The 22826-nt window shown below is 37.3% G+C and overlaps 1 protein-coding gene across 2 annotated transcripts in view; it reads right to left on the bottom strand.

Annotated features, from left to right (window-relative positions):
• Nucleotides 1–233: 233 nt before the first annotated feature.
• MCCC2 (methylcrotonyl-CoA carboxylase subunit 2) overlaps nucleotides 234–22826 on the bottom strand; it is a 38792-nt gene continuing 16199 nt past the window's right edge. Inside the window, exons 8-17 of one of the 2 annotated variants that reach the window (XM_054809493.1) lie at nucleotides 16672–16736; nucleotides 15638–15737; nucleotides 14635–14730; nucleotides 13323–13395; nucleotides 13043–13119; nucleotides 10894–10960; nucleotides 10461–10617; nucleotides 9539–9653; nucleotides 7580–7665; nucleotides 234–671 (exon numbers count right to left, since the gene is read on the bottom strand). In XM_054809493.1, the coding sequence (XP_054665468.1) occupies nucleotides 554–671; nucleotides 7580–7665; nucleotides 9539–9653; nucleotides 10461–10617; nucleotides 10894–10960; nucleotides 13043–13119; nucleotides 13323–13395; nucleotides 14635–14730; nucleotides 15638–15737; nucleotides 16672–16736 (954 nt within the window). In that variant the 3' untranslated portion in view covers nucleotides 234–553. Of the gene's footprint in view, nucleotides 672–7579; nucleotides 7666–7710; nucleotides 9271–9538; nucleotides 9654–10460; nucleotides 10618–10893; nucleotides 10961–13042; nucleotides 13120–13322; nucleotides 13396–14634; nucleotides 14731–15637; nucleotides 15738–16671; nucleotides 16737–22826 lie in introns of those variants that run through there. The other variant, XM_054809495.1, reaches the window with a different exon arrangement.

Genomic DNA, 22826 nt, shown 5'->3' with positions numbered 1-22826 from the left:
CTCTACAGAAGAGCGATGCTTTTTGGATGAAAGCCAGAGAAAGGCCAAAAAGCCAACAACTGTGTGAAATCTATAATTTCATGCTGTGCTGCCCTTACAGCATTTCTCTTTTGAAAAAATTATTTACTAGTGAATGTACATTTTTTTGTTGGATTGCAAGAGTATTTCACATTTATAGGAGACATACAAAGAAGAATTAAAAGAAATAAAGGAGCTGATAAGCACCAAATAGGTAGCTTTTTTAGCAGATTTATTTGTATAAAAGATAGTATCAATGATTTCTTGTCAAACATTAAGCATAACATTAGAAGCTGCAGATTATTCATGCAATGCAGTGTTACACAAGCACTGTAAGTGACTGATCTCAGATCAGGATCAAAACAGTGAAGCACTATGTGATGATTACTCAGTGAAAATAAATAATTAGGACATTTCCATTAAAAATAGCATTGTACAAATCTTTATTTTTTAATCACCTCAACACTGTAGTTAGTTTGCTTTCCAACCCCAATTAAAATATACAGAGGTAATTCTGATGAGTGTATGTTTAAGTTTACATCCTGAAAACCCCAAATTCTGTCTTCTTCATAGGTGCATTTAACGCTGCACTGAGACTGAGGCCCAAAACCAGTCTTGTGTCAGCTGGATCAATAATTCCATCATCCCATAATCTAGGGGAAAAAACAAACAACAACAAATCAAACAATAATAATTAAAGGAAATTAACATATAGAGAGGGTAGATTTTCAAGCACATGAAACTAGAAAGAGCTATACTAAAGAGAGTGGACTAAAAAGCTAAATTGTGCTTGAAGTCATGGAGTTAATTTACCTTAACGATCAATGCAATAGACTAGTGTGTATTAACTCCGTGGAATTTGCCTTCTAGAACACAGTATAAATTTTGGATAAATGAACAATGTCAGGTCTACATATTTTAAATGAGATTCTTCATATTTATTTTTAGTATGAAGTCAGCACCTTAGAGAAAAGAGACCCTCTTTGTTTTTTAATATTCACATGGAAAATGACCTTTTGTCAATGACCTATATTCTTCCATTAAGAATACTACTGTTTTAAGGAGTATGTCACATCATTATTTACGTTATTCGGGTTACTTCAACTGCCAGATGAGGATGATACAAGTGTTAATTCTTTCATCATTAAAAGAGCCAGAGAAAATTTCAAGTATTTCCAGTATTTGTTTTATTTACTTCTTCTGAAGTCCATTTCTGAACAACTGTAAGATAACACCCTCCTTAATCCAGTCCTGAAGGCAATTAAATTATGAATGAGCAAACACTAAATCCCCAAACTCACAAACACTTGTAAATAGTCTCTTTGATACTACCCAAAAACTTAAGTACTTGTGGCATCTATTCTAAACAACACCCCCATCCTACCCAAAATAAAAATCCATGTCAAAACCCCCAGCAGGCCACAAAACTGTAAGTATTGTGTAACTACTACCTCCCCAGCAAGATATGTAAACAAGATACCACAGTGCTCATTGCAACCCAAGGCTCACTTAAATAAGCATGCATTTTAATCAGGGTCTGCAAAACATATGCACAATATCTTTGGTTAAGACAGTGATGCTCCTCCTTCATCCCATATTTCCCTGAAGAGACTTATTTTACATTCTTTTTTGAACTTCCTTCAGTGTTGGCTAATATTTAATTCTTTGCCTGTGGAAAATTTAAAAATACAAGAAAGGGTGATGAATAGGGAACCAAGACTAACTCTACCAAGAGAAAGCATAGCCATTCCTTTCTAACTGAAGTTTCCAACTGCAAATTTCCTTTTATTTCAAGATTAATTGGAAAAAATCTAATTAGACAGGAAACAATGTATTTTGCACTCTTCTCTCAATACTAAATGTGCCAACCTCACCCCCAGAAGAAAGAGGACTGCAAATGGTACATAAATACATGCTGATAAGCTCAAGGCAGCAGCAGACACTTCTGAGTGTTTTCCATCCTTGCTTTATTTTATCATTTGCTGTGAAAGTAATACTCAACAAATCCGATAAAAATATTAAGAGACTGACAATGGTTTTTTTTTTTTTTTTTTTTTTACAACAAATACATGTATCTATCCTAGGATGCACAAAGTGGAATTGTAATAAAGGACGCCTGTAACAAGATGAGGCACGAGGGTTCAGACTTGGCTTAGGAGCCTGTTCTCCAACTAGCAGAGAAAGAAGAAAAAAGAGACCCAACTCAGAGAGAAGGTTCTACTATAAATGTATCTTATCATGGCACAGCTCCCCAAGTAGAGGAGACTTACCCTAAATGGAGCTCAAGAGCACAGGTGAAGTACAAAAGGAGCAAGGGGTTTGGAGAAAGGAAGACTTTGGTGTTAATTGGGCAAAATTACACTGTTTCTTTTTTGGGACTGAAAACAAAAGCTTGATTAAAGAAATTTTACACCACAGCAGCTGTGGTAGTCACTGACCTGGCTGACAGGTCCCAACCGGCATACAAAGAAGACTGGAAAAACAAAAAAGAACTTCTTTCAAGGGAAAAAAAAAAAGAAAAAAAGAAAAAAGAAAAAAGAAAAAAAGAAAAAAAAAGAAAAAGCTATAAACCCAGATTACAAATGTGAGGAAACTGTAGCTCTACTTAATCTGTTCTCATTTTAGGATTCTCAGTATCTCCTTTCCAGTGGGCTAGTAAGCCATATGCTGGAATCTTTTAACATCCACGCTTGCGTCTGCATGGCAACGGTACTAACAGCAAATGCAGTTGCCGAAGACACAAGAATTGCCTATACCATATTCTGGATAAAGTGCATGGTATAAGCTCTTGCGGTCTGATTCCTGTGAATAACTCCTTTCCTAACTGTAACTTTAAATTGTAAGTAAAAACTTATGGCATATTTTAACAATACTCCATTGAAAAGAGACTCAGAGTAAGTGCTTCTTACCATACAGCAAAACCAATTAGAAGCTTTTTGTTCAAAATAGCCAAAGGACCATCTATAACTTGGTATTACCAAGACTTACTTAAGATTTATTTGAATTCTTTTGTTTTCCCCCAAGATAGTGGTTATACCTGTTCATATAATCTAGCATGACAGAATGGCCAAAATAGATTATTTCCTATCCTTGAAACATCATGAAGTATGCATTACCAAAGTTTAATGCACATGCTTTTCTTTCCTGCTTTTCTTATTTTAGATCTTGATTTAGTTTTGATTAATACAGTCAGATGAATCCTGCAGAAGGGATGGAGAAGATCCCTATTAACAGTGAAAAGGAAAGTAGCTTTCTGAGATCAAGTCAACCACAATCCCTTTGTTTTCTTAGGACTGTGAAAGAAACAACTGTAAAAACAAATACAGTAATTTCTATTTTTAAGCAAATTTGGGTCTTTTGACTGTTACAGGTTTGTTTGCTCTGCAGATCAACTTTTTTAAATGAACATTTGCAATTAACTTTTTTATTTATGAAACACATTGAAACTGAATGAAAGAATTTATGCTTCTTAGGAAGTGTTTAATAAATCTGCTAAGGGTCTGGAGAGGGAAGGGATGAACCGAATCAAAAAAAAATCACCATCTTAATGCAGTATCTGCCAAGCCACAACTTCATAGTGACTACCACTGTAATAAATACTTCTAAACATGGAGCATGTTTTAATGGCAGATTTGGGGTTTTTTGTAACAACGCAATTAACTTATATTGACAACCACAAAACTTTTATGTTGCATGAAGTCAAGCTGCTTTCATATGGTCACCCCTGGCTTCTGCTTCTCTTTGTTTAAAGAAAACTACATTCTCTACTGGGAGGTAACATTAATAATTAAACTATCTATTAAAAGCCATTGCTAGAACATGAGTCACATCTACACTCATAAAATATTTGTAACAGAGACACTGCGAGTAAAAGAAATGAAATCCACCAAAAGTATATAATTTGTGAAGATGCAAACCGCTGAAATCCTTTTAGAAACCTGTAAGCAAATTAATGTAACTCATTAAAAAGGGCGCTGCCTAATGACTGCTGTTAATTAAGACTGCTCACTGTGAAAGGTTCTATTCAAATAATTTATTAAAGCTTGAGTAGAAAATACAACTGTGGGGAACAGTATTGACATCCTATATATATAACAAGTTATAATTTATAAGCAAAATTATATAAGCAAAGTAAACAGGGAAATTTGCTTGTATTTTAAGATCATTAGGGCATTTTCCTTCCACATCATTATTACTGCTAAAAGCTTGATTTGGAGTTTTCTTGTTGGCCTTTTTGCTGGAGGGATCTAGTTAGCATCTGACAAAACGAAGGCTGTCCAGATTCAGTTTCAATACAGCACCCTGATATTTGGTTGACGGTCAACTGGGTTTTATACCATGCTTAGGACCAGACAGGAAGCATCCTCTAGAGTAAAAGGAACAGGTTACTACTTCTCTCTAACCTATGGCAAATGCTTGCCAATTAGCAGCTGCTGATGTTGGCTCACCAATGGGTTGGCTCCAAGATGCAATGTGGCCAAATCCCTCCCTCAAGTACATTACTTGCTGCAAAAACTGTAATCCTACTTCAGGTCATTGTTTCTGCTTGGACAGCCTACTCCACAGTAATGAAAACTTCTGAGCTATTGGTCTAAGATCTTGCTTCGGAATTAGCAATAAATGAAGGAATAAGGAGCACATGTGGTAATATTGGCAGGAAGGCATGAGATCAGGGCAGAAAACATAGTAATATCTACCGATATACCTAATTATCCCTGTAAGACAGCAGAGAGCAATTAAGAGCTCCCAGACAATGCAGACTGTACCTACACAGATTGAAGAGAGAGAGAAATCAGCCTGAACTATCTTGACCTGAGCCAGTCACACACTCACAAACACTCCTCAGTGAAAAGGGTCATTTCTCTTTCATTGCTTTTAGCCAGATAAACCTCAGCGGGGCTTCAACTCTGACATTTGACTTCCCATCTCAGATGGACTTATTAGCTTGAGTGCAGCATCACATAAACCCAACCATATGCAACCCAGACCCACGGTAGTTCTCAGCCAGCTCACATCTGTGCACGTTAAGTTTCTCTTCCAAGTTACAGGCACAATAAGAAGTACGTAACTACCCTTTCTTAAATGAAGGGCAGGACACCTTGCATTAGGAGCACTTCCTAAGCCCTGGCTAGGCAAACTTAAGTTATTTACTTGAGGTGCCTTCTGGATTTGCAACCTAACTTCACAAAATGGCCAGATATTCTGGAAACATAAACTGGTAAAAGTTGCTCAGTAGAGAGCACAAAGCTGGTGTTAAATACTCAAGTTTCATGTCTAAAAATCACTGGACATTATTAAAAATTTAGAATCTGACTTTTTTTTAATTCTAACCTTAATCTTACATGACTTTGTTGCAGATTAGTAACTTACTGCTATAAATAATGACAATGCTCTGCTGTTTTTTGGGAGAGGACAAGTTTTTATATTGCTAATATAATGATGAATGTTAAATAAATCCAATTATTTTCAATCATGAGTACAAACAGACTATGATTGTGTTTCCAGTGAACATATAAAAAAAAGCAAATGTAAAAAAAAAATCGAACCATTCATCTCCTCCTCCATGATAGGGATTAATCTTAAATACAGACAGCTTGACTCATTTTTTAAATGTTATTATATCAGTGGAAAATTCCTCTCCTTAAAAGCCAGTTATAAAATATGACAATATATGTTTTCCTTTTTCCTTCCTGCCTCAGGGCACAAGGTTTTGTCAGACAGGTATTAGGCTTGATCTTTAAGGGGTACTAAAAGAAATAGCACTAAAGCTCTTTAACAGTTTACATCACCTCTCATTTTGGGGAAAACCCTATGAAATTTAAATCTATTGAAAAGATTAAAAAAAAAAATCAAAACCACTGTGCCACCAGAAAGTCGACATCAATACCTTAGTGAAATCCTGAATTGTTATCTTCATTGATGTGCTGGTTTTGGCTGGGATGGAGTTAGTTAATTATATGTAAAAGTCCCAAAACACTCTAAATTAGTAGCAGTGGGGGTTGTACACATGCATAAAACCTCAAGAAGCTGAGAATATCTGACTCTGCAACACTACCAAATAGGCTTCTGCCAGAAGCAGAGACCAAACAGTGACAAGACTAAAATCCTCCCTCAATCCATGACCCATGCGCTATATGACTGCACCACTGAAACCTGCCTAGATGACAGCACAAACCCTGTGCTACATATCCTACTGAGAATACTTATCGCATCACAGCACCAGCCAGGGCAAAATGGCAAGAGCTTCCATTTGATGAAGTTGTTCATTTGAATACACATTGAAATTAATATGGATCCCCCAGGTGCGATTATTTCAGTTAAGTTCATTCCACTATCCCAACAGAAAATGGAGTAAAAACTACCATTAATTTTATATCTTCCTTCAGATCATGACAAACAATTCACAAAGGAGCTCACTGATGCTATGCTGCTGCTGCATCAAATTTTGTCATACATGAGATTAAGCAGGTATCATTCTAGACAAAAAGGCCCCCAAACTCCTCTCTTACTGGCATCTCTATGACATTGACGGCGTATCTTTGACAGAGTATCTTGCACCCACCTGTTCACATAATTTCTCCCCATGATGCCATATCAAAATGTATCATATCTTAACCACTCTGTACTCAGTTCGTTTCCAGACTTCTCAGCTTGCAGGTAAGAAAACCATCAGTAATTCTAATTCAGCTCACAAAAACATTCAGCAGATTCCACAGTTGTATGAGACTAATATTCCTTCTGCAAAATGAGAAGCCATAGAGGCACAGTAAAGCCCTATTATTATATGCTATCCTCTACGATCACTAGCAGATGAAAGCCTGTGGAGAATTAGCTTTTGGATACCCCAAGCAGAAAAAAGTGCAGGAAGATTAGTACAGCTAGGATGAAACTAACAGACTAACAATCAGAGGCCAAGAAAGCCTTCAAGCTGGTTTCCAGAGGTAACACTCCAGGATGCCACTTTGCCTCAGCCTAACTAGTTCCCTGGCATTTACTAATATTCCATAAACCTGAGCACAAAATGCTGCAAAGGACTTCTCAACAAACGTGAATATGCTGCACCCATCAGCTAACACCCTATCCAAAGTGCTATCATCCAATACAGTCACCTTCCAAGATCATGACCTGAGAGTTGCACACGGCCTCTTCTACTTGCAGAAGACCACTAAAATGAATTCTTCCTAACAGACATGCAGCCACTCATTACACCATTCAATGGGCTTTAGAAAGGTGACCAGATACTACACTGGAGAGAATGATAGAAAACTTACCCAAAATAAAATACATAGAATATAAACTCCATGCTACCACAGCATTACTTATAGAACCAGCAGAATAATTCCTGCAAGTGCATGCTGCCTTCTGGAATAGTACATACTACAAAGTCTCAGAGACCAGACAAACAAAACATTGATTTGAAACTTGTGTTACACTCCTGCACATCAAACACAGTCTTTGTTCCAGATTGCTCTGCTCTGCTGTTCTTCAACACCAAAATTTAGATGTTACTGTTATGTCCTGTGATCACAATTAAGTTTTGGAAAAGTCATTTATATGTTACCTTGCACTTGAGTAATAAGGGTTTCCTTCCTCCTCGAACCTCCTAATGATCGGCTCCTTTAAAGCTGCTTCATCTGCCTCAGATAACTAAAAAACCAGGCAAATAAACAAACACAGATAATATATTCCTTAATATTTTCATCCACAATGACAGCAGAGCTTTATATGCAGCATCAAACAAGAAGAAACTACCTAAATGACCTTCCCAAGTTTTTCCCCCTTTTTACACACAATTATTAATTTAGCATATTTGACAATGAAATTAAAATATCACTTTTCAAAATGGATGGGTGGGAAAAGGACAGTAAAAATATACTTAACTGAGTATAAGAATAATTGGGGATTAGCATCTGAAAATTACTGAAGCTACTGTACTGAATGAACCCTGTTCTGAGCTGTCTTTGGCAAGATTTTTTAATAAAACAAGTCTGTGCTATACTAACACTGGGTTTCTCTACAATCCCAAGTGGTCATCACTGTAATTCAAAAAATTTTCAAGTTTCTAACACATTTTACTGACATTAACTAGAATTATTTTTCTCAAAATTCTTTCTGATTATCATCATGTACATCTTAGGGATGTGGGAAATTAAGACAGAGAGAGATGAGGGTGAACCATGTCCTGGGCTGCATCAAAAGAAGTGTGACCAGCAGGTCAAGGGAGGTGATCCTGCCCCTCTACTCTGCTCTGGTGAGACCCCACCTGGAGTACTGCATCCAGCTCTGGGGGCCCCAGTACAAGAAGGACATGGAGCTGTTGGAGAGAGTCCAGAGGAGGGCCATGAAGATGGTCAGAGGGCTGGAGCACCTCTCCTATGAGGACAGGCTGAGGGAGTTGGGATTGTTCAGCCTGGAGAAAAGAAGGCTCCAGGGAGATCTAATTGTGGCCTTCCAGTACCTGAAGGGGCCTACAGGAAAGCTGGTGAGGGACTGTTTATCAGGGAGTGTAGTGACAGGACAAGGGGTAATGGGTTTAAGCTGAAGGAGGGTAGGTTTAGATTAGATATTAGAAAGAAATTCTTTACTGTTAGAGTGGTGAGGCACTGGCACAGGTTGCCCAGAGAGGTTGTGGATGCCCCATCCCTGGAAGTGTTCAAGGCCAGGTTGGATGGGGCTTTGGGCAACGTGGTCTAGTGGAGGGTGTCCCTGCCCATGGCAGGGGGGTTGGAACTAGATGATCTTTGAGGTCCCTTCCAGCACAAACCATTCTATGATTCTATGAATATATTCTATCCACAGAGAGCCCAAGTATAGCGTAGAAAAAAGAATTGTTGAGATAATATGTACACACCACTTCATTATTCTGAATAACTACTCATGATAAATACAAGCAATTTTAAGACATCACAATAAAATCACTTCTTATGGGACCAAGGCACCAGTACAAACATATACAATATAATTTACAAAACACAGCACAAAAGACCATACTGAGAAACTAGAAGAGATTCTTAAACAAAATACCACTAATTTTCCATCAAAATGTTGAAGTGAGTCAAAACCTTTTCCAAACTTCTACAGCCTTCTGCTGTTACAAGTTTCACAATTCTCAGTCACTGAATAATTTGAAGCTTTCTGTAAAACTGCCTACTTCAAAAATAACTGGAAAGACAGTTTGTTCTCACATAGTCCTCCTCATACACCCAAACCAGGGAGGATCCCTGGCTGCTCCTCTTGGGCAGAAGTAATAATCTGGTGCACAGAATACAAAAAGACGGTATCAGAAATACTCCTGTTTTTAAGCAAAGACAAGCAATGTCATGAAAGTTCTTCACATTTAGAAGATGTAAACAATAACATTACACAAATGCTTCATGTTTGTCAATGCACTAGATGGCATTGGGAGCATCATGGTTCATTGGTACCTCTCTCTGTAACATCCTTTCTTAGTTCATAAAGTAACTCCAGTGAAAGAGTAAATGATAATGACATTACTGCAAATGAAAGAAGAAAGATGTACCTGTTTTCCCTCCCTTGCTTTTTGGTCCTTAGCTATTGTAGCTAGAACGGTTGCAGCTTGTTCCCCTCCCATCACCGATATGCGAGCATTTGGCCACACATAAAGAAATCTTGGACTGAAAAAATACATATTAAATATTAAAATAAGACATTGCTTTATTTCCTAGTAAAGAACTAATTCTCACTCAACTAAGAATTCTTTTTTATGCATGAAAATCTTACAATGTATTAGTTTTGAAAGAATGCAAATTAACATAATTCAATGCTTGCAGCATTATGTTTCAAAATGCGAAAATTCTGCTCACTTCCTATATTCAAGCACCTTAAAAATTTATTTCTCATTTTCCTGAGCCTCTTCCTCTCACACTGCCCCCCCCCGACCTTCCCTGGAATTTTTCTCTTTAAAAATACCCCCAGCAACTTCAATAGTATTGGGGACCTTGAAAAAATGAAAAAAAAAAAAAAAAAAAAAAAGTATGTGAGTCATGTCCAAAGGGTCAAAAAATAAATCCTCAGGGGGTTCTGTAAACATTACTCATAAAAACAAGCTCATTAAAGTGAATAAGGATTTTTTACAAAAGCTGGTACTCTTCATATAAATGCAGAACACAGGACCAGCCCCTACTGCCTAATGATTTTTTAGGGCTGTATAATTTTTCCTCCAAAGAGATAAAACAGGACAAAAGCTTGTCAGCATGCTTACATGTTAGAAGATCTTCTCCATCACCTAATTCAAGGTTAATCACAAGCCTATCAGTCTCTACAGGTTGTTATTTACTTATGACTGTACTCACTCAGAACTGTTTTGTTTTCCAAATAGCACAACTTCTGCAAGAGTGTAGACAGTTTTTCAGAATGGTACTTCAAGGTTATGTTCTCTGAACTTACTCTTATCTCCTGTCATGATCTGAAGTAACACTTACCTATATGCTCTTCCACACATCCCATAGTTTCCAGCTCCGTAAGAACCACCAATAATCACTGTTATTTTAGGTACATTGGCACAAGCTACAGCAGTTACCATCTTGGCACCATCTTTTGCTATCCCTCCAGCTTCATATTCTCTACCAACCATGAAACCTAAAGAATTACAACATGAAGAAAAAGTTGACTAACTTTGTATTATTATATTGTGCAATATGTAATATTATGTGCTTTATTTATAGCACATGAAGAAAAAACTGAAGAACAAATCATAAGACAAGGCCATCACCAGCTGCTGACGGGCTGATTTCAGAACAGGCTGGAGATATAGGTACAACAAAGCACACAAGATGCTGTCTAAAAGTCACAGCCTCAACAGTTAATCACAAAGCCTACAACATAGTAAAACTTCAAAATATTGATCTTATTCACCTGTAATATTCTGCAAAAACACAATGGGAATATTTCTCTGGCAACACAACTGGATAAAATGTGTACCCTGTGGAAAGAAAAAAAAAAAAGAGTAAGCCAACTAAAAGTTGGATCAGCGAAGCCACCGTTACCAGCCCTCTGAAGTCTGTGACAAGTCTCCTTCCACTGAAGTCCATGGAAGTATTTGCATCAGCAAACACTGTACTTCTGCTTCATCCAAAGTCAACTGCAAAACATGTATTCACTCAAGCAGAAATAAGAAAATGCCAAAAAAATGTATGAGTCCAAGGGTAAAGCAGAAGTAATAGCCTTAAAAAGCATTACGGCTCACACTGAAAAGCTCAACTGTTTTGACTCAGTCAATATGTAGTTAAACCACAGACAGCTTCACAGTATGGCATCTGACATCAAGTTTTGTAAGACTGTGTCATGGAAATTAAGACAGCCATTCAGAAAAAACAACTCCCCATTTCCTGTACAAAAGAAAATTACTCTCTGAAATTGGGAAAAGCCCACATACATTATTTGCTCATGGCTCTGCAAATTGCTGTAACACTCCTTCATTTTTCTCAGGGCAGATGCCCTCTCCCCATTTTCTAGGAAAAGACCATCTTCCTAGCAAAGATACAAATAGTAGATTACAAGCTTCTGATTCAAATAGAAATAATCTAAATCAATACAGGTCCTCAGGTTATTTAACACACTGCTGGTAAACACCCCCCCCAACTATGTAGCACAGCAACCGAAAAAAACTCTAACCTCTTCACAATACAAAACCAGCAATATTTACGAAAAGAAAACAAAAAAAGAGAGAAAAATCATAAAGCATAATCTTTAGCTAGCTTTTCCAGCGAAGCACTCGAAAAGCATAGTGATGATCACAGGAAAAAGATGTGTCACAACTCGTTACAAAAATGCAAAAGAAAAAAAGGAATGTTGTTAGATTATCATGTTTACAGAAGTAACATCATGGACAAAGAACTCTCAAGAAGTGAAACAAGTGAAACTTGACCATGTCCTCTTACGGTACTTATATGCCAGCAAAAGTCAGCAGAAGGAGATTCCTTACATTTTTTTCATTGGTAGGAAAAAAGTTACAGTACTAAATTATCAGAAAAAAATGGAAAGTATTAGAAATACTGAAAGTGTTATTTTCAACTTGGAAATAACTATGTTAAAACAAATGCTAGCCAAAACCAATGCCAGTTACTGCAGTGCTCCAAGTTGAAAGTATTCCTTCAGTACATGAAACTCAATTTTGTGTATTATTTTATTACAGCAATAAATCAAGTAAAATTACTTCCTTTCTCCTAATCTCTCATCAAGGCTTCCTTTTTCCTATACATTTTCAGTACTGATTTCCTCACCATTAGTTTGAGGAGCCTGCTAGAACAAAACTACTGTATATAATTGCTCTTACAAAAAATTCAACTGACAGTAGTTTCTTGAAAAATTGAAGAACTAAACCAAACAACATAGAAGAACGTAACCACCCACTCTGCCATAAGTAGAAACTCATTATCACCACCAATCTCCCAAGCCCAATTTGTAAAGCACTGTTAACTGTAATGCAATCACAATATTCCATCAAAGATGCCCTTTAATTCACAAAACAGGTATTTTAGTCCACAGATGTTATGAGACTGCACACGTTTTCACTCATTAGTCCAAGCCAGGAGCTGCCACAGCAGCAAAGTATGAAAATTAAATCTCTGATAAACCAATGAACTAGAATCCAGGTTTGAATTTTTCCAGTTATTACAAAACCAATGTGATTTATTGTATTACTTCACACTTTAGAGGTTCAGAATTATAACTAATAGGATATTTTATGCTATCAGCATGGACATTTCATGCAATAGCTGTAAGTTTCAGGATATACCATTTCAACTGTGTGGTAGTCACACAAATTCAAATGCTGTTTTTCTAACTAGATTTTCCTATTGACCTATCTATTTCATATCAGAAAAATCTGTTTCTAAAATATGGTCAATTATTTTTACAGCTTATTAAGCTATTTCATGTTTACATGAAAAACATGGAGCCAGTCCACTTTCATTATTTAAAAAAGCTTTTCATTTCAAGAGCAAGTTGTCTATCAGAAGTTTTGTCTCTCAAGGGCAAAGAAGCTAATAATCTATTTATTTACCTTTTTTGCTGACTCTGAGAAAAGAACGCCATTGTTTCCAATAATTCCTACCGGATAACCAAATATTCTTGCAAATCCTGAAGGAGAAAGATGAATTTGTAGATTTTCACATACATTTGTTTTACCATAGCATATAAAGGTAACACTTTCTCTTGATAACAGAAACTGCTATTCTTCTGAAGAAAAACATTATTAAAAATATTAATGAGTGAACTAAACAAAGTGAATCCAACTATAAAACCAGTGGGAACATATACAGAATAATTATATTTCTAAATACCTGTAATTAAAGTATCCCCATACAAGGCTTTGAATTCATCAAATTTACTTCCGTCTACAATTCTAGCAATGACCTTAAGAAAAAATAGAAAAATAAAATGAAATTCCTAATCCCTCGTATTTTTTAATTTATTTAGAAAGAAAGACCATGCTAACATATAACTTAAAATAAATGCTTTCCATTTAGAGAACATCAAACAGCCCACCATATAAATAGATGGCAGGCAAAGCCCATTTACTTTTTAAAGTGTGGTTTATCTACATATTTATAAAAAACCAAATTTCAAGATTATTCTAACCAAACAGTTTAACTTACACAGAAACAAAGTTTTCCTGATTAATTAAATTTCAGAGAAAACCTGCTACCTCTGGTTATATTAAACATTAATCAATAGACTCACATTTATTAAGAAAAAAACATATATAGCCATGAGTCACTTTCTTAGAGATAAGTTTATTTTGAGCTTTGCTTAAGTTGTGACGTACAAAAATAATGAACATCTGTTCCGAGGTTTCTCTGAGATGCAAAGGAGCCATTTTATATAAATATAGACCCATTGCTACCAAGATGTTTGCCAGAAGGTATGTGTTTCAACTTTAAAAGAATGTAGATCCAAGCTATTACAACTTTCAAGAGTGTAGTGTGAGACTCAATAAAGTGTTCATCTTTTATTCCCTTAATGCAAAGCAAATCCTAGTAATTTCTGACAAAGTATTTTAAGAAATGTACATACTAAGACTCTTCCTAAAATAAATGCTTGGTTGGTAGTGAAAAAGGCTCTAAAAATGTCATCTATGCAAAATATGAAAAAGGATGTGGTCTTGGATGAAGGTACTGAGGCAAATAATTACACTAGACCTGCAGCAGAGTACAATAGTCTCCCTATGTGGTTGGGAGAGCACTGAATTGTTTGGGGTGCTTATACTCCATAAACATTTAAATATTTGATCTTTACTTTCACAAGATTAAGGGAAAAAGAAAGCTATCATATCACTTGGCAAATCTATAGAATGCTTTGCCAACATTAAGTTTCCTATTTCCTGGCAGCTTTTTCAGAATGTTATCAATCTCTCACCCTTGCTCATCCTTCTTAAAAGTATAACCAAAAAGCATTATGTCATTGCCATTGCAACGGATCCGCTGGACAAAAAATATAAAAGATACATTAAAAGATTTTATGAACTTTAAATATTCACTATATACTCAAATCAGATTTCTGGAGGCAACCTGTGATGATATAAAGAAAGATCTCCTGCACAAAAACTGAGTGCATGCATATATAGGCATGGGAATCGTGCATTTATATTCATACCTCTTTGACATCAAAGTTTCTTTTTAGCTGGTCGCCCACTATTCCATATATTTCATCAGCAGGAAATAAAGGCTCTTCTGATGGTTCTATAGTCACCTGTGGCAATTTAACAATTTACACAACAAGGAATCATTAATCCACATTATGACTTAAAAACCCCAAACATTTACCAACTGCTCTGAGCACAGTCTTGTCTTCACCAACGACATCAAAATGCCTGTTCTGTCTCATCCTCATTTTGCGTAAAGATCATATTTCTTGAACTGAAGGCTGATAACACTTTCTCACTTACTGTTACCTTTATTTCTATTCTTGTGCATACCTCCACATGTGCTCCATTTCTTCCATGTTATCAAAAATTAAGTCTATCCTCCCATTGGCTTACTTTCCCCCTGTGTCCTATTAGGCAGGTAGTATTCTGAAAAACTGATGAAGATTTTTGCCACACAACTGAATACAAAATTTTGCCTTCCTTCAGCTGCTGAGCTTTAATTTTCAATTCACTCTCTCACATCTCCTGCCAAAGTAAGTTAAGGCAATTCCTCCCCCATATGCTATCCATCCTGTTTTCTACAGCAAATTTTTAAATCAACACAATGACATCATTTAGATTTATCCCCTCAGTTTTATACCCTTCATTAATATTCACAGAAAATGTGTATTCAAAAAGATGCTTTAGCAGGTATTTAATTTAAGTCCACGGGAATGATCATGTGGGCTTAAAATTAAATTAAGCACGTTGCAAGACTGGGTTAAAGCACAAGTCTGTCATTCTGAAGCACTGTTCTAGTTGCATGTAATCCCAGTGATTTTATTTGGAATAATGCAGCAGGATTGTAATTGCAGAACTGAAACATGAGAGAAATCTTTAAGGACAGGATCAGTAACTTCCATTTTCAAAGTGTCTAAAGTCAGAGACAAAAAATAGGTTCTATAAATCAGGTGAAGAAAAGCATTCCTAATTTAAATAATGCAGTGTTTTCATATTCTTACATACACTTACATCTACTTTCTTTTGGAGATTTAAACTTCTTACAGCTTTCCTTGCTAGATGAAGTGCATGATTGTCATCCAAAGCATAATGATCTGTTACACCAGATTTTCTGTATATAAATAACAATAGCAATATTAAGACTTAAAAAAAATCTGACAATGAAAATTTGAGGTTTTAAAAATTTTTAAGACTTTAAAACTTTTATATTTATCTTTAAAATATAGATGCTACAATACAGCTCTCCATGTTTTGTTAAAAAATTACTCTCAAAATAAAACCCATGCCTGAACTTTTCTTTGAAACAGTACATTCAAGTTATCAGTCATGACATAAAATAGCAACTCTAGGAAGTAAAAAATCTAAATGACAATATAAAAGATGACAAACATTGTTCAAATAGAAATGAAAATTCTTTTGAAATTATAAAGAAAACATATATTTACAGAAATGTTATGAGCTGTCCTTAAAAATAATTTTTATTCACTTCAATGAAGTAAAATGAAGCATTTATTGTACAGTAATACCTAGCTTTACTATTCTTTTCATTTTAGAACTAGAAAGCGCACAGAATTCTTTGTTTTGATAACAAGCATTCTCTTACAAAAATCACAAGCTATACTGATCTCGTTTGTAGTAAGTTCTAATTGACAGTAAGAAAGACAAAATCTGCAAAATATATTATTCTCAATGTGTATTATGCTGTTAACAGTCAATATTAAACAGTAAAGTCCTCCATATTATGTGTAATGCTGGAGTACATTAGACATGTAAGTATTTTAAAGCGGTAAAAACCATAAGGTAACTATGCTACTCTAATAAAATTATTCATCAGCACCAGATAAGGACAAAGAAAATCTTAATTTTTAAAATCTAAATATAGTAAAAAAACCCCTAAATATAAATTAAGAAACTAAAATAAAACAAAATAAAAATAAAATAAGCTAATCAAAAATAAAATATAAAATAAAAATTAAAAATAAAATACACCCTACTAAGTTAAAAGGGATGGAAGAAATCAACTCTGGGAAAATATTTCTTTAAACCTGCAGTGAAGATCTGCCCCTCCAAGATCCTCTGCTGATACCTCTTCACCTGTTGCTGCTTTAACCTACCACGAGAAAAGGAAAATAAGCTTTAGAGTTGACACTTGTCTTGCATTAATATTTATACTGGCTTAGTTATAAAAGATCTTTGCAAATACGTCTTCATTAATACTATTTCCTCAGTTACTCTCCCTCATAGTACTTAAAATGTGACAACACAGTGTGCTGGTTTTGCCTGGGATGGACTTAGTTTTTGTTACAGTAGCTGGTATGGGGCTATGTTGTGGATTTGTGCTGATAACAGTGTTGATAACACAGGGATGTTTTCGTTCCTGCTGAGCAGTGCTTACACAGAGCCAAGGCCTTTGCTGCTTCTCACACCACCCCACCAGTGAGTGGGTTGTGGGTGCACAAGGAGTTGGGAGGGGACACAGCCGGGACCGCTGACCCCAGCTGACCAAAGGGACACTCCATACCATACGGCATCATGCTCAGCATATAAAGCTGGGGGCAGAAGAAGGAAGGGGAGACATTTGGAGTGATGGTGTTTATCTTCCCAAGTCACCATTACACGTGCTGGAGCCCTGCTTTCCTGGAGATGGCTGAACACCTGCCTGCCCATGGGAAGTGGGGAATGAACTCCTTGCCTTGCTTTGCTTGTGTGTAGCTTTTGCTTTACCTGTTAAACTGTCTTTATCTCAACCCATGAGATTTCTCACTTTCACTCTTCTGATTCTCTTCCCCATCCCCTTGTGGGGAAGTGAGCAAACGGCTGCGTGGTGCTAGCTGGGGTTAAACCACGACACACAGAATCTTGTCACAATTACTTAATTTCTCTGCCTTTGTATCTTTATTCTAGGATTAATATGTAGGTTTTATTAAGAAAGATTCTCCACTTACTGTTGTATTTATTGCTGTGCCCATTATTAGTGTCAGTATACTTACACACCCTTTAGATATATGAACATGCATTTTCACAAGTTTTTTAGCACTTAAGCAATTTCAAACGTGATACTTTGCTGCATTGTTTCAAACAAACAATATCTTAGTTGAAACTTAGCATTCTTTGACTTTGCTTTCTCTACACAAACTCTTCTGTGAATTTTAACTTCTTTAAATATTAACTGTACAACAGTCATTAGCAGTTTTCATTTTTGAAATATTCCATTAAACACACAATAATTTAGTATGGATAATTTTCTTTAAAAAGCATATTAATGGCATAAAACTGCTTGGATCATGTATGATGTCTCCATAAAAATACCTGGAATGCATAATCAAATCCTAGTTATGTCAAATCTTAGACCTGACATGAAAACTCGAGAGTGAGTGAACTTCTTAAAACAAAGCAGTATGATTTACTGCATAGTAAAAAAAAAAACAAAAAAACCAACAAACTTAATGCATTTCTGCTCTACTGTAACTGCTTTGAAAAGGATTCCTTGCAAGCTGGTGAAACCATTACTCATCACGCACAGAGAGTACAGAAGCAGCATAACAGACAAGGGAAGACAAAACTATCATCACTTCCAAAACAGATTCCATTTCCAAGTTTTGTGCCTAAACCCAAAGCACACTAAATATATAAATATAAAAATACATAAATATACACACACACACTTCCAAACTGCTAAGCTTGTAAAATGAAGTATAGAGATTTCTTTACTAGTAGGATTTTTGCTTTTAAATTTGAATGGCTACCCATGTAACACGAAGGTGTGGCATTCTAATACTAATTAACAAAAAAGTTCCTGTCAGAGACATAATTAACTTGCGTCTCCATTAAACAACAAACAGAAGAACATACTTTTAAGAGAAATTCAGAAAAATTTCTTCACCAAAAGGGTTATCAAGCACTAGAACAGGCTGCTCAGGGAAGTGGTTGAATCACCATCCCCTGGATGTATTAAACAATGTGTAGATGTAGTCCTTAGGGACATGGTTTAGTGGTGGACTTGGCAGTGCTAGGTTAATGGTTGGACTTGATGATCTTAAAGGTCTTTTCCAAATGAAATGATTTTATGATTCTATAAAATAATTCTATACATCTCTCTTTATGTGTCTGACACCATATGCAGTTAGAACATACTGTGATTCTGTGACTACTGCAGAACTTTGAACAAATCTGAACGGAGCACTGATTTCTATTAGCACAGAAGACACTTGGAATGCATGTCCAAGTGGAGACCAGTGATAAGTGGTGCTCCTCAGGGGTTGGTATTGGAACCAGTGCTATTTAACATCTTTGTGGGTGACATGGACAGTGGGATCGAGTTATGTCCTCAGCAAGTTCACTGATGACACCAAGCTGTGTGGGGCAGTTGACACACTGGAGGGAAGGGATGCCATCCAGAGGGACCTAAACAAGCTCGAGAAGTGGGCCTGTGCGAACCGCATGAAATTCAACAAGGCCAAGTGCAAGGTCCTGCATGTGGGTCAGGACAATCCCAAGCACAACTACAGGCTGGGCAGAGACTGGATTAAGAGCAGCCCTGAGATACGGAGCTGTTGGAGAGAGTCCAGAGGAGGACCACAAAGATGATCAGAGGGCTGGAGAACCTCTCCTATGAGGACAGGCTGAGAGAGTGGGGGTTGTTCAGCCTGGAGAAGAGAAGGCTTCGGGAACCCCTTATAGCACCCTTCCAGTACCTGAAGAGGCCTACATGAAAGCTGGAAAGGGACTGTTTACAAGGGCATGTGGTGATAAGACAAGAGGGAATGGGTTTAAGCTGAAAGACGGCAGATTTGGATTAGATATTAGGAAGAAATTCTTCACTATTAGGGTGGTGACACACTGGCACAGGTTGCCCAGAGAGGTTGTGGATGTCCCCTCCCTGGAAGTGTTCAAGGCCAGGCTGGATGGGGTTTGAGCAACATGCTCTAGTGGAGGGCGTCCCTGCCCACGGCAGGGGGGTTGGAACTAGATGATCTTGAAGGTCCCTTCCAACCCAAATCATTCCATGATTCTATGTTCTTAATACACTTTAGAAAAATAGCTTTTTTCCTCTTCCACAGAGGTGAAATTTACCTTGTCCAAATCATAGAATTAGAGTTGTGGACCCTGTCAGCCACACTGGGAGATTGTCTAGTTTAACTCCCTGCTCAAAGCAGGGTTAACCAGAGGAGGTTGCTCATGACCAGGTACAGCTGTTTTGAATATCTCCAAGGATGAAGACTCCACAACCTCTCTGGACAACTTGGTTCAGCATGACCACCCTTGCAGTAAAAAAGTGTTTTCTTACATCTAAATAGAATTTCCTATATTTCAGTTTGTCCCTTGTAGCCTCTTGACCTGTCACTAGGTACCAATGAGAAGTCTGGCCCTACTATCTTTACTCCCCCCTGCAAGGTATTCATCCACATGGATAGATTCCCCCGAGCCATCTTTTCACCAGGCTGAAAAGTCCCAGCTCTCTCAGGCTCTCCTCATATCACATATGCTCCAGTCCCTTCATCAGCTTTACGGACCTTCACTGACTCACTAGAGTATGTCTTGGTCTGGAAAGCCCAGTGCTGGACCTAGGACCCCAAATGTGCACCTCAAGGGCTGAACAGATGGGAAGAATGAGCACCCTTGACTTGCTGGCAACACTCCCTAATGCATGCCCAGGATGTTGCTGGCTGCCTTTGTTGCAAGGGTGCATTGCTGGTTCATGTTCAACCAGGACCTACAGTGCCTTTTTTGCCAAGCATCTTTCCAACTAGTTGGTCCCCAGCCCATTCTGTTGTCCAGGATTATTCCTTCCAAGGAGCATTTACCAGCTCTGTTTAACTTCAAAATGTTCCGTTCAGTCCCTTTCTTCAGCCTGTTGAGGTCTGTCTGAAAGGCAATCATTTACTCTATTAATCACTCCTCACAGGTTTTTATCATCTGCAAATTTGCTGACAGTGAACTCTGAACCATTGCCTAGGTCATCAATGAAGATGTTAAACAGTATTGGTCCCAGTACTGACCTCTGGGGTACACCACTAGTAACTGACCTCCAGCTTGAGCCCAGAAGTTCAGCCAGTTCTCAGACCACATCACTGCCCATTTACTCAGTCCATACTTCATCAGTTTGTTGAGGATGTAATGGAAGACAGTGTCAAAAGCCTTGTCAAAGTCAACATAAATAACATCCACTGCTCTCTCTGCTTCCACTGAACCAGTCATCTCAGCATAGAGGGCTATCAGTTTGGTCAGGCCTCATTTCCCCATTGGAAATCCACACTTAGTACTGACAGTCACCTTCCTGTCCATAGTAGTTTTGGAAATAGCTTCCAAGATTATTTGCTCCATCACTTTCCCAGGTACTGCAGTGCTACGGAGTATTCAACAAGCTGTAGTTTAAATAGTACTAACTTTCTTAAACTTAAGAAAGATTAATTCTTTAATTAAAAAAATAATTAAATTCTAACAGACTGCAAATAGAGCCTTGACAAGACGTGGGGATTTTCAAAGAAATCCCTGTTCAAGCTACTTCAGCTAGCAATCATCAGGAGAAATGAACACAAACTTTAGAGAAAATATGCATTTCCCACAATATATCAGGCTGACACGTAGAAGAATCCCCAGCACATAAATATGCAGTAATTTGACAAACGTATCCCTTACCACCAGACCTTCCTTCACCGCTGAGCACAGAAATTAACAATTTTTCCCTGGGGAAGGAAGAATCAGCAGTTTCTGGAATGGGATGGAGAAGCCTACAAGTCAACACAGCATCCTGAGCTACCAAAGCAGTATTGCCAAAGGTAAGGATATAGATTCCTCAGCTTGGGGGTGTGCAGAAGAATGGCCCTAGATATTACTACTACTGTGACACTTCTCTTACTATTGAAATCTATCTGTTCATGAAGTCGTAAGTCCTCACCTTTCTAAAAAGAAGGTCAAGGAAAATTGCACTATAGACTTTGGACTGTACCTGCAATTCACTTTTCTTTAAGAACACACATCCCAAGACTAATTATAACTAACATCAGGGATTTTCTTTTGCTTCCTTAGGATGTTTTGTTTTAGGCAGGTGAGTGATAAAATCCAATCCAATCTTCTTCATATAGGAAAGACATTTTGGGGAACGGAGCATCCACAATAATGGCTACAATATCTGCTACAACATGGAATGGAAGTTTCTATGGGAGTCTGAAGTAATTTTGATGCTTAGAGAAAGACAAGCAAAATATTTTCAGTGAGAATACGAAAAGCTCTACCAAGCAGAAAAGCTGACAGGTAGTGATATTAAAGTTTGATCTATACGCACAAAGATAAGGATCATTACATCTGCAGGTTGCTAAGGAACAAATTAAATTGGAGGATAGCTGTGAAACCTTCCTCTGGAAGTGGTGAAAAGTTTTTCTCCTTTCTAACTTCACAACATTCTTGCAATCACTGATTGCCTAGCCAAGTCTTCCCTTTGAGACCTGACTTGGGCCACCCTTTTTCAGCTGACTATCCAGGCAAAAGTCTCCTGTGCTACATCTCAGTGATACCCACGTATAACCTAAATTTCCTTGTGATGTTAAACGATTACCATCCTCTTAGAACAGAAGAGTCTGGTTCTCTTTTTTTCAGCTTCCTAGCCAGCTTCCTGGGTACTACTGGGTATTAGCTGCCTTATTTTGTACCTGCTTAATGCCGCACCTTGAAAGAAATTGGCTTTGAGTAAGCTCTCCAGGACACATTACTCAGTGCACCCAAAGGGTCTCCCAGGGTCTGATGAACCTTTCCAGCTCTAACATAGAATCACTTGAGGTGTGCAGCACTCTTGTCAATGGAAATGCTGTGTCAGAAGAGCTGAGTTTTCTTACGTCTTTCAGATTTATTAGCTGAGCTTCTGCAACAAATTAATCTGAACCTGAGCAAGCCTCAGAGGCAGTACTGCCACCTTATATGCCACTGGCTCTAAGCTAATGAACTGTCCCGGACCTAGTTTGTACTTAAGACAGCTCAGGTGTTCCTGCAACTGAAGCAGTTATTTGTAACACAGTAACCAAGCTAATAACAGTCTGATGTAAAAGTTCAGTTCTCTCACCATACTAATTTCCTTATCTCAATAAAAAGATGTATGAATCACCCAATGTTACTCACTCAACTAATATTATTCTCGACTGATATCTTCATTTGTATTTATGCCACTTTTCACCACGAAACTCCTAATAGTTAATTACAGTGATAA

Source organism: Grus americana, chromosome Z, assembly GCF_028858705.1.
Source record: "Grus americana isolate bGruAme1 chromosome Z, bGruAme1.mat, whole genome shotgun sequence".
NCBI classification, from domain to species: Eukaryota; Metazoa; Chordata; class Aves; order Gruiformes; family Gruidae; genus Grus; species Grus americana.
The sequence above is the reverse complement of the archived record's forward strand: the minus strand, read 5'-3'. Positions and strand labels throughout refer to the sequence as shown.